General features: G+C 51.9%; 1 protein-coding gene across 1 annotated transcript in view; it reads left to right on the forward strand.

Annotated features, from left to right (window-relative positions):
- The window catches only part of LOC119465245 (synaptotagmin-5), a 54,771-nt gene that overhangs the window by 26,272 nt on the left and 15,608 nt on the right, over nucleotides 1-12,891 (forward strand). The window contains exons 4-5 of the mRNA XM_037726037.2: nucleotides 811-1,019; nucleotides 9,059-9,178. Of these exons, the coding sequence (XP_037581965.1) occupies nucleotides 811-1,019; nucleotides 9,059-9,178 (329 nt within the window). The remainder of the gene's footprint in view (nucleotides 1-810; nucleotides 1,020-9,058; nucleotides 9,179-12,891) is intronic.

A 12,891-nucleotide genomic window follows, 5' to 3' on the forward strand; every position in this document is an offset into this window, starting at 1 on the left:
CTCCGGCACCGTCTCTTACCTCCACATGGCTCTGACCTTTCTATGCGGTGTGCATTCGCCGCTCAGTTTCCGTTGAAGCGATAGACCGCACGATTCTTCGCCCGCTTCAGCGGCTGGCTGCGCTTGCTGCCAGCGTTTTGACAGTCGTTGTCTGCGGTCATTCAGTGTGATCTATTCATGTTTGCTTGTGCGCGCTGACACCACGATTGTTATTTCAGTTAGTAAGCCGATGTGTCCAAGTTTATGCACCCCATAAAACTACTATCCCTACTCCGAATAGCTCTCTACTAATTTGCTATCGCAATCGATTCTTTGCCTTTCGGGCGAAACTGCGACATTTTTTTCTTTTCCTTTTCTTCTTTTTTTTTGGGGGGGGGGGCAACAACAGTATGTTTGCGTTGTTTTCGTTCTTGCTCTGCGTCAAACAGAAATACGCTTGCATAATAATGTACACTGTTTTTTTTTCTTTTGCGTCTCTGTACAAGAGTACACGCATTTGTCTGTATAGAATATGTGATTGTAGTTTATGTATTCTGTAAGATGGTATAAGATTGTATTTTTGTACGCAACTTTCTTTTGTTTGTTGCGTAACTTGGGTAAATTTTGTATAATTTCTGAAATGTTAGAGGCTGATTGTGTTTATGTCAGTGCCGTGAACGCCGATGCGGGGGCCTGCGCGGTTTTGTCAAGCTGTCGAAATGACAGCTTTTTCCGCACGCCCCTTCGTGTCGTTACTCTGCACTGATGCGAAAATAAACGTCATTGTCATTGAAAAGACAGCGGACTGCAGTGTCGCGCTCTCGTTTGCAGCCATGGAACTGGGTGGGCCCCGGATGGACCAGCAGGGAGGCGGCGGGGGCTTCGGCGAGCCGTGCGTGCGAGTGGCGCTGCTGCCCGAGGTGGACAGCAAGCAGCGGCAGGCGCTGATGCGGCGCCGCTCTACGGACCCACTCTTCGACGAGACCTTCAAGTTCCCCGTCTCGTTCGACGACGTTCCCGCCAGGACGCTGCTCTTCCAGGTGCGGCCAGTCTTGACCCATGCGTAGCGAGAGTTGAATGCCTCTGTGGCTCATTGGTTGCTGCTTTGCGTCGCTACGCAGGGGGGTCATTGTTATAAAGCTGCTGTGAGGGCCGCAATGCGAGAGAAACACAACAAGTTTCTTCTATCGGCGGTTCGGAGTGCATCAGAATTCCCAGCGATCGAAATCGATGCGGAGCACTCTAGTCACGTGCCTCTTATGCGCAACGCGCTGCTTATACCTTAATTACGATCACACCGATACAATGGCTGAACAAGATTTCCCTTGACAAACCGATAATCTAGTAAAGTTGTATGAAGCAGCCCCGTTTCCGGGTTTCAAGTCTATAGGCCAAGACGTATTTCCTTCTACATTTGAAAACCTTAAGATACAACAGTGCTCTTATTCAGGACAAGGAGATAAGAATGAAGGAAAGACAAGAAGAAATGAAGTGAGTCAGCAAAGGTACTGCGTTTCAGCAAAGTCCTCGAGGTGATGAAACACAGCAGGAGAGCGACTCGTAAGTCGAAAGCACTCGATTATGCTGATACAACAACCCGATTGGTTTTCCGGAGACATTTAAGGCACCACTTTGGCGCTACAGAGCTTCTTTACATTTGAGTTCCCTTTTCTTAATCTTTGCGTAGTCCCTCCTTAAGCATCATTGTATCGTTAAGACGTGGGTCAACTAGCACAGGAGCATAACTTTCTGAGAACTCCTCCCAAGGGCAGGATTCTTGATAACAACGCCACCTCCACGAAGGCGGCTAAAAGAGGAGCGAGCATTGTTTGCCTGCTTGCCAGTACACTTTCAGGTTTTCATCGGAAGCCATTCGAAAGGCCAGAAGAGAATCTTGCCCCCCCAAATATATATATATATATATATATATATATATATATATATTGCCACCTGTAGGTAGTGGTCGAGCGCAAGAGTGGGTCGAGCCCAAGAGAAGAAAGAAGACCGCGCGCCCCTTCTCGGCTCGAGCCAGCCCCGACGGTCGCGCGACGTCTTCCGAGAGGCAGCTGCTTTACGGGTTATTAAACCTTCACGACTACTTCTCGAGGCTCGTGACAAACTGGTGGAGGTGCTGGGGGAGCGTCCTCACGGATGTTGCAGACCCCTCCAAGGATCCGCGCTACGAATCCAGTGCCTGTCGACACTCCCGTGCATCGGGCCAGCCGCAGGATCAGGGGACTGTCCCCAGAAGTCGTCGACTCTACGGTTCCCACCACATCAACCGGTATGACCAGCGCCTCTCTTCAAACCGCCCCAACCGGTACGGGAAGCACGATGTCAAACCGTTACACACTTGAGAGCCCACGGATCCCGAAGACGTTTCATGGCACAGTGTTCGAAGACGTCGAAGACTGGATGGTCGACTTCGAGCGTGTGGCCTCCGTGAACGAATGGAACGACAGGGAAAAACTCAGACACGTCTACTTCTACCTGGAGGATGGGGCGCGTACGTGGTTTCAGAACCGTGAGGAGCAACTGACGTCGTGGTGCGAGTTTTGTCGTCTGCTTTTGGAGACCTACACCAGTCCTGATCGCCACGAATGAGCGGAACGAGCGATTCAGGCGCGCGTCCAGTTGCCAAACGAAACTGTGACCACGTACGTCGAAGACATGACACGCCTCTTCAGACGAGCGTATCCAAGAATGGCGGAGGAGAAGAAGTTACGTCATCTGATGCGCGGGGTCAAGGAGCAACTCTTTGCTGGCCTCGTGCGGAGCCCTCCGAAGACGGTCGCGGAGTTCTTGTCCGAGGCCATGACCATGGAAAAGATGCTTCTGCATCGCTCGAGCCTTTATGAGCGGCAAGCGAACAGCATGTCTGCTGCTGACATTTTCACGGCCATAGGAAGCAACGGTGACTGTCTGCGAGAACTCATCCGCTCTGTAGTGCGTGAAGAGTTGGAAAAGGCCGCCGTAACACCGCGCCCTACGGTAAGCTCCATAGCGAGCATTATTAAGGACGAACTGCACCAGGCGCTCCGTGACACCTTGCCTCCTGATAACGCTGCGGCAGTACCTCCTGAATACCCCCGTGCGACCTACGCGGAAGCGCTGAAGCGCCCTGCTTCCTCTCCGCCGCTGTTCGTTCGTGCTCCTCCTAAGGTGTCAGTTCAGTCGGCGCAGCCGATACCGTACTACGTCGCTGAGTGTACACCGCCGCCCGTTGTTCATGCCGCTCCATTTGCCCATCGTTCGGAGCAAGCAGTTCACTACGTCGACGACAGACGCCCGCCCCCTCGGAAGTCGGATGTTTGGTGCACACCCGATCATCGGCCTCTGTGCTTCCACTGCGGTGAAGCTGACCACTTGTACCGCCAGTGCCCATACCGGCGCCTTGGGATTCGCGGCTTTTCCGCATACTCGCCGCCGCCCCTATACGGCCAGCGACCCCGGGACATTGAGGACTACCTCTCTCAGCAGCGCTTGCCACCGCCTGCCAGGCGGCAGTCGCGATCGCCGTCTCCGAGACGATTTACACCTCCGCCCCAGCGGTATTCTCCCGAGCGTTCGACTAGTCCCCGCCGGGAAAACTAACTGAGGCGATCTTTGGGGGTGAGGTCGCTGACGGACGAAGCGCTGAAGACCTCCGACGGACGCAGTTACGGAAACATAGCGATCCGACATCACCTGCAGCTGAACGGGACGACCGGCTTTCGCTCGATATACCAGTAACTATTGACGGTTATGCCGTTAGTGCTTTAGTGGACACCGGCGCAGACTACACGATACTAAGCGGTAAAATAGCAACGCAGCTGAAGAAAGTGATCACGCCCTGGCATAACTCGCACATTCGGACGGCTGGCGGCCACGTCGTTACTCCGCTGGGCGCCTGCACGACTAGAGTTGAGGTTCAAGGATCTACATTCGTAGCGAGCTGCCTTGTCTTACGCGAATGCTCCCGAGACGTTATTCTTGGGGTTGACTTCCTGCAGGAGTACGGCGCGATTATCGATCTGCAAGAGCGTCGTATCACTTTCTCTGCCGAACGAGCAATCGACGTGCAAGACGGCCAACGGCGCGACGACGTACTTCGGGTTTCTGCAGAGAGTGTAACGCTTCCTCCACGAGCCAGTGTCCTCGTCGACGTCACATGCTGTGGCTTACGCGATGGCGAAGCGGTGGCCGAAAGTAACTTGGAACACCTGCTGAAGCAAGGTGTTTGTGTGGCTCGCAGTGTTATACAGATTCGTGCTGGTCATTCGCAATTGCTTGTTACCAACTTTAGCTACGAGCACCGACACCTGTTCCGCGGCACTTCGTTAGCGTTTGCAGACGCAGTAGCAAACGTTAACAACTGTTTCACGTCAGAAGTAGTGGAGACAACAGACACGTCTCTGGGCCATCTCGACATCAATTATGAACTGTCCAACGATAGCCAGACAGCCCTGCGCAAGCTCTTGCTTGAATTCAGGACCTGCTTCGCACATTCTTCCAAGGTACGCCAGACTTCCATCACTAAACACAGGATCATCACGTACGAAGACGCACGCCCGATACACCAGCAGCCTTACCGCGTGTCGGCAAAAGAACGCGAAGCCATACGTACGCAAGTCCGAGAGATGCTTGACGATGGCGTCATCGAACCTTCCAACAGCCCGTGGTCGTCTCCGGTCGTTCTTGTCAAAAAGAAAGACGGAACGCTACGCTTCTGTGTCGACTACCGCAAGCTCAACAACGTGACTAAAAAGGACGTGTAGCCGCTGCCGCGTATCGACGACTCGTTAGATAGACTACGGCGTGCCCACTATTTTTCTTCTCTCGATTTAAAAAGCGGGTACTGGCAAATCGAAGTAGACGAACGCTACCGCGAGAAAACAGCCTTTGTGACTCCAGATGGGCTCTATGAATTTTGAGTGCTTTCTTTTGGCTTGTCTTCAGCCCCGGCTACTTTCCAGCGAATGATGGACACTGTCCTTACTGGACTGAAGTGGCAGGCCTGTCTTGTGTACCTGGATGATGTAGTCATCTTCTCTGAAACGTTCGAGCAGCATCTTCACCGCCAACGTAGTGTACTAGAAGCCATCCGATCGGCAGACCTCACACTTAAGCCCGAAAAGTGCCACTTTGGTTACGAAGAGCTCACGTTCCTTGGGCATGTAGTAAGCGCCAAAGGGGTCCGACCCGATCCAGACAAGCTTTCTGCTGTGGCCGCGTTTCCAGCTCCTGTCGATAAGAAGGCCGTTCGGCGCTTCCTGGGTTTGTGCGCCTACTATTAAAGGCTTTTCGAAGATAGTGGAACCCCTGACACGCCTTACAAGAGACGATACGCCATTTGTGTGGCATAATGAGCAACAGGCGGCTTTTGCTGAATTACGACAGCGCCTTCAGTCAGCACCCGTTCTTGCACATTTTGACGATGATGCTGATACTGAGGTGCATACCGACGCCAGTAGCGTTGGCCTTGGCGCAGTGCTCGTCCAACTTCAAGATGGAGTGGAAAGAGTTATAGCGTATGCCAGCCGCTCCCTGTCCCGTGCCGAGGCGAATTATTCGACTACGGAGAAAGAGTGCCTTGCGGTCGTGTGGGCGATCATCAAGTTTCGCCCCTATCTCTATGGTCGTCCCTTCAAAGTAGTGACGGACCACCATGCCCTCTGTTGGTTGGCAAGCATGCGCGACCCTTCAAGACGACTGGCACGGTGGAGCTTGCGGCTACAGGAATTTGACATCACCATCGTTTATAAGTCCGGCCGTAAGCATGAAGACGCTGACACGCTGTCCCGCGCGCCCATTGATCCTGCCAGTCAGGAAACAGAGGATGATGACGGCTTCCTGGGCGCCATTAGTTCGTTGGACTTGAGCAGACGGCAGCGTGACGACGCTGATATTCGACCGATCATCGATCATTTAGAGGGTCGCGACACAACCATACCACGCCATCTGTCCCGCTCGCTGACGTCCTTCTGTCTGCGAGATAACGTGCTTTATAAGAAGAATGCTCGTTCGACCAGCCGTGCTCACCTCCTTGTGGTTCCAAGGGACATGGGCGACGACATCCTCTTCGCTTGCCATGATGAACCAACATCTGGTCATTTAGGCTTTTCACGAACACTCGCTAGAGTAAGCGAAATGTACTATTGGCCTGGGCTTTCGGCAAGCGTCAAACAGTACGTTAAAGGCTGTCGTGAATGCCAGCGCCGCACCATCCGTTAAACCGGCTGGCTTACTTCAGCCAATTGAAGCACCTCACACGCCTTTCGACCAAGTCGGCATGGACATTCTCGGACCGTTTCCTCTTTCTGCGGACGGCAACAAATGGGTGATCGTGGCGACTGATTATTTAACACGCCATGCTGAGACGCAGGCGATCCCACGAGCCACGGCCTCAGAGGTAGCGCAATTCTTCATGCACCACATCGTCTTGCGTCACGGTGCTCCCTCCACTGTAATAACTGACAGAGGGACAGCATTCACAGCGCAGCTTATGGACGAGGTTTTTGAATTGAGCAACACCAGGCATCGCAAGACGACCGCGTACCATACGCAGACCAACGGACTTACCGAGCGACTGAATAAGACAGGTCACAGACATGCTCGCAATGTACATCGACGTTCAACACAAAACATGGGATCGGATCTTGCCTTACGTGACCTTCGCGTATAACACCGCCGTGACGACGCGACGCGCTTCACGCCCTTTCGCCTTCTCTACGGTCGCGAAGTCCAGACGATGCCGGACGCTATGCTGCCGTGTCAAGACGCTGACCTATCGACAACTGACGCCGAGGAATTTGCAGAGCTTGCTGAAGAAGCTCGGCAGCTCGCGCGGCTGCATATCGGCCAGCAGCAGCAGGCAGATGCACGACGCTACAACATCCGCCACAGGGACGTGTCCTACAACCCCGGAGACCAAGTTTGGGTGTGGACCCCCGTTCGCCGTCGTGGCCTCTGTGAAAAGCTGCTGAGCCGGTATTTCGGTCCGTATAAGGTGCTCCGCCGCGTCAGTGACGTAAACTACGAAGTAGTTCCGGACACATCATCGCAGACATGGAGTAGGACACAAAGACAACCGAGCTCAGACATAGTTCATGTTGTGCGCATGAAGCCGTACATTGCGCGTCCGTAACTTTTTTTTGTTTTCGTTTTTTTTCTCTCATTCCCTTCTTTGTTTCTATTTTTCATTTATCTTTGGGAGAGTGCTTCTTCGTTCATTGACATGTGCCGGCGTGACGGCTACTTTTTCTTGTGTACTTTCGCTTTGCCTGCCTTCTTCTTCTTTGTCTTCTACGCTTATTTTTTTAGCATCGAGGCGATGCTTTTGTTCGAAAGGGGGGATAATGCCACCTGTAGGTAGTGGGTCGAGGGCAAGAGTGGGTCGAGCCCAAGAGAAGAAAGAAGACCGCGCGCCCCTTCTCGGCTCGAGCCAGCCCCGACGGTCGCGTCTTCCGAGAGTCAGCTGCTTTACGGGTTATTAAACCTTCACGACTACTTCTCGAGGCTCGTGACAATATATATATATAGGTGTGGAAAGATGACGGAAAAGCTTGCATCTGTACAAGCGCACGAACACTGCACAAAGTACAATCTATGTCATCTCAGTTAATGTCGATCATTCAGCTATGGAGCTCATGCTAACAAAACACTTAGAATAAATGGTTCAAAGAATGATTTAATTTGAATCTAGAAGCAAATGTAGGAATGTATTTCGTGGCTGGCTTTTGCACAAACTACCAACTATTTGACGATTAAAGAGGGATAGCGTGAGGTGAAGTGAACGCACATTGTAGCAGGAAAGCGGTTCTCAAAAAGCGCGCGACATTGATTTGGAATTTTGGACAGAAACAGCGCAAGAGCAAATCAGAAAGTTCCGAAGCTCATGCGATTGTGCAGAAGCCATCCAGAGCACCAAAAGCGAAGTTAAGCCACTCACAAAATCAAACATGCATCTGTCTGACATACAGTACATTATCAACATTGAAAGCATTCAATAACTTAATAGCTGTCGTTTAAAAATTAAGCAAGACGGGAATAGACTTTGCTGCCAGCGAGCGTTCCATGGCAACAAACTAAATACGAGTTGACGCCAAGCATTTTCAGAAAGCGAAGTTGTAGTGCAATTTCCTGTGCGTGTACTTTGGTAAAGTTGAACAGCTAAGGAAAAAGCGATGCGAACTATAGGAACGGAAAATAATAGGTGTAACCTTCGGTCTTAAGCCAACTGCGAGAGCAGCCAATAAACTTTTAGTATGTTAGCCGACCTACAAGATAACTTCTACATGTTATAAAGCGCCAAAAAAGGAAGTACAGCCCAGAGCACAGCACGGGCTCGGGCTTACCCGAAAGCCCGGGCCCGGCCCGGCCCACGGGCCGGGCCGGGCCGGGTAGAACAGTTTTTTCATGGGCTCGGGCCGGGCTCGGCCACGGCGTGTGCTGTTTGACCCGGGCCCGGGCCGGGCTCGGGCTTTCTGGTGGTGTGCATGTAAAGTGCAGCGAGTTATTCTCAGGCGTCTCAACTCTGAAAAACATTATTTTTCGGTCTCTGGCCGGGTCCGGGCCGGTTTCGAGTCGGGCTCGGGCCGGGCTCGGGCCGGGCTCGGGCCTAAGGTAAAGGGGCGGCGGGCCGGGCCGGGCTGGTAACGTAGATTATTTCCCGGCCCGGGCCGGGCCCGGGTCTCGCCATAAATGTTTTGATCGGGCTCGGGCGGGCAGCCCAACGTAAAAACGGGCCCGGGCCGGGCCCGGGCTGAAAAAATGGGCCCGTGCAGTGCTCAAGCACAGCCTCTTGCATTTTTACATATATCGCGCGAGAGCACTGTAATATGGTAGTACGTCGTCCTGAAGGGAACATCGCATTAGGCGACTCTTGCACAGGAGAGTGCTTAGTGCACTTGAGAGTACTTCTGCCGGTCTCTTTGATTATCACCGCTTAAAGGCGCTAAAATAACGGGTGATGGACGCTCGCGCGATATACCCAAATGCAGGAGACTGTACATTGTATGCTATCATTTGAAGCAAAAAATCTGAAAAGACCTACCCATAACATAAGCTTGCGCCTTCGCGCTCTTTTTGGTGGGCGCAGGTGTTCGACTACGACCGATTCTCGAGAAACGACGTGACGGGAGAAGTTCGAGTACCCCTGGCCGACGTCGACGTCACGACTGAGACCGAGGTGTGGTGCGACATCGAGAAGACCGAAAAGGTGAGCTCAACCCGTTGGGACGATGTCGCTCTTTACAGAAACTAGTACGTTCCACGTACCCGCATCGCCGTTTGTGCAAGCAGTCATTTCCCCTTCCCCCAGTGCAGGGTAGCAAACCAGAATCTTTTCGGGTTAACCTCCCTGCCTTTCCCACCACGTCTCTTTCTCTCTCTCAGTCTGAAGCTGTGGCTCATGCCCGCTGCTAAGAACAATCTTGTATAAGTACAGCACACGTAATCCGTAGAATTTTAAACCATACGTCCCACAGCAAGCTGGCAAAATTTCAGCGAATTCGGTGTGATAGAAAATTCGCGTTCACATTTTCATTGTAATAACAATTATATGAACACTCCAGGTGATTTATCGCCGTCGCCGTGATGTTCTGTGTAGATTACAAGAGCGATAAGTCTATCGCGCCACGCGCGCCGTGTGCTGTGGGTCCGAAAGAAAGGGTAGGAGGGCGAGCGGAGAAGGATGGTGGCTTTGAGCGTGCCTCCTTCCCGCGCACCCAATGTTGGATGAAGCGTGCGATAAGGGGGGGGGAGGGGGCGAGGGTAAGGATAGTGAGCGCGCGTCTCTTCTTCTGAGTCGGCAGTGGTTGGGCATGGCTGTACGCGCCACTGAGCGCATACGCGACCCCCGCACCGTATGTTCTCGCGCGCCCAGTGCTGGAGGTCGCGTAGTGTCGAGTCTCCTTGGCTTGGTAAAGAGGGAGGCAGCACGAAGCTTTCCCTCTCTGCTGCCGGTACTCTTGATTACGCCAGCCGTGTGACAGCAAGTATTCGTGTTTCATAGAGTGAGATCGGTTCATGTTTGCCTGCTCGCGCGTGAGACCAAGGCTAATAGCTTAATTAGTAAGCGATTATTTTATGCGATTTATAGGGGCGATAAATCTACGAACCGTGCTTTGTATAGTTGTGTAATACTTTGCTATGGAGGTCCATGCTTCACCTTTAGGCCGAAAGTACGACTTTGTTTTATATTGCAGTTGAAACGCAAATCAGTTCGACAAATCTAGCTGGTAAAAAAAGAAACTGGAATCCCCAGTAACGGCCCCTCGAAATAACTATCCGTCGATGTAACAGAAGCGAATCTCGTGTGCCATGTATTTGTGTACTGCAAGCGCCGGAAGCGATTGCAGGATTCGGAAATACGTCACTGTCGTCATGAGTGGTTTTCTCACGGGCGCGTCTCGGCGGTCAGCCCAAGTTAGTTTTTGCAGGCGTTCACTGGTTTTTTATTTATGTGTATGTGTGTGTCTGTGACTGTGTGCGCTTTTCGTGTGTTTACGGGATCATTGTGTACACCGTAATTATCACCCAGTACCTGCAGTAGCATGCCAGGCGATCAGCCAGGCTAACACCTCCAGCATTAACGTTCCCATTTCTCTCTCTGTCATGGTCTGTACCACTTTTATCGCTTGAGTGAAAGAATTGCGGGCACAATTCAACGGCGACACGTCTGCTGCACCGTTAGATGCTAGATATTGCGGAGAAAGACGTCCCTTGTAGTTTCGAGTCTCGACTGTGTCAAAGCAGCCGGCACAGTGGCGGCCCGCCCATCCCTACGTCACTCCAAGCCGAAATGGCGGTAGCTCTCGGTAGGAGGGGTTTAGATGCAACGATTTTAAATTAAAATTTCGAGTGAAAATGGTGCGCTGAGTGCCCAATTTTTATTGCGATAGCAATTATATGGACACTTCAACCGGATTTATGCCGTCGGCGTTGCCGTCGCCGTCGCCGTGAGGTTCCGTGTAGATAAAATCTTCGCCACGCGCCGTATGCCCGAGCGGAAGCGTGCGGGGACGCGCGCTATCACGGAGAGCGAACGCACTCAATCTCCCACGGGCAAGCAAGGAAGCGGGAAGCCAGCGCCGGAAAGAGCGGGGGGGGGGGGGCGCACTTCTACTCTGCCAACAACCGCGCTCGTCGCTCGCCCGCACCGTCGCTTATCTCCACACGGCGCTGACCTTTATGCGCTGTGCATTCGCCGCTCAGTTTCCGTTGAAGCGATAGACCGCACGTACCTTCGCCCGCTGCTGCGGCGTATATATGCGCTTGCTGCCAGTGTTTTGACAGTCGTTGTCTGCAGTCATTCAGTGTGATCTATTCCTGTTTGTTTGTGCGCGCTCACACCACGCTTGTTCATTCAGTTAGTAATAGTCGGGCCACATTTTCCAACGCACGCTACACATGTAATGCTGCCCGGATCGGCAGTGCAGCGCTGCAGGTGTGTCCCTTCGCACGCGCTGCCCACGGGAAGCGCTTCTCATCAACACCACCGTTTCACACGCGCCTTCTCGTGGTCATCGAGTCTCTCTTCATGTCGGTCTACTTACGCCGCAGCACACCTGCTTACTTAATCAGCCCATGTTTACTACAATTCATATTGCTACCAAAGCCGCTCAGGTTACTTCGTATGACATTGCTGTGTTGCTATCGCATTCATTGCTTCGCCCTCAGGGCGAAAATGTGATATTTTTTAAGGCGAAGCTTAATATGCTCCCATGTGTCGAGGCCGTTGTACGCGGTGTACGTGGTATCATCATCAGCATTGGCTCGAGCGTCGTCGTCTTCTTTCGCAGCTGGCTCGTTGGCACCCGTCGGGTTGCGCTCGTGCTCGTGCCGCGGCTCCCGCGACGACAGAAGAGAAGTGAAATTATACGCTGGAACGATTAGCGGCAACGCAGCCAGCTGTGGAAGCAGACGACGACGACTAGCGAACGCGGGAGCAGTGGCACGAGCGCGTGCCGAGCACGAGCGCGTGCTGACCACCTGTGCAGCTTTGAAAGCAGCTGGTTATTTTAGCGTTACATCGCCGGCGCAGGCTAGCGTATACAAGCTTCGCTTGAAAAGACTAACCTAAACGAAGTTAAGCACAATGTTTGCGAAGCCGTAGCTCTGTAAAAAAAAAAACAGATATCGCCGTTCGTAAGCTTCACCTGATAGACGATCTTAAGCGGACAGGCGTGATATACAAGTTTACACTTTACATAAAGGCTTTACAATAGTTACGACAATTTTGCGAAAGCCGTACTGACGTGGTATTGTCATACTTGCAATATGTACAAAATTGCAATATGTTTTTTTTTGTTGAGTTTCATATTGTGGGCTTAATTGCTGACTTTTCTTCCTAATTTTGCTATTTTCAACAAAAGAAGGTTGAAAACCTATTAAATAAATTACCTGCGTCATATATAGTCGGTAGATTTTATAATTTACTTTACAATCCAACAAATGATGAAAATTTATGGCACGGTTGCAGAGGAAAATGATTCCCGTCTGCTTTAGACAGAAGCTCCTCGGTTAAAGCTTTCTCTTATCAGTGGACTATGGAATATTTCCCGCTCCTGCTCGAATTGGGTCATGCTAGGTTTCACTACCCAGAATGTGGTTCTTTTACTGAGACGTTTGCAGTGCGTGGCCTTTAGCTCGTCACTGGAGTAGGCCTACGAGTTATGCGCCAGTATATGTAGCGCGGTAAACGGAAAAGCGTTGAAGCAAGGAGGAGGAAACGAAGTCACGACAACTATTGCGCGCCGAGGAAACAGCATGGCCAATTGCTTTTTATTTCCCGAAATGAACCGCAAATTAAGCACTATGGTAATGTTAGTAAGCGCTGGCTGTCTAGCGGGACTCTAAAGCTGCAGGCTCCGTAGACCTTTTTTTCATGATACTTTCCATTTGCATAACCAAGTATAAAGCGCGGTGCTC

This window comes from Dermacentor silvarum, chromosome 9 (assembly GCF_013339745.2).
Source record: "Dermacentor silvarum isolate Dsil-2018 chromosome 9, BIME_Dsil_1.4, whole genome shotgun sequence".
Lineage (NCBI taxonomy): Eukaryota > Metazoa > Arthropoda > Arachnida > Ixodida > Ixodidae > Dermacentor > Dermacentor silvarum.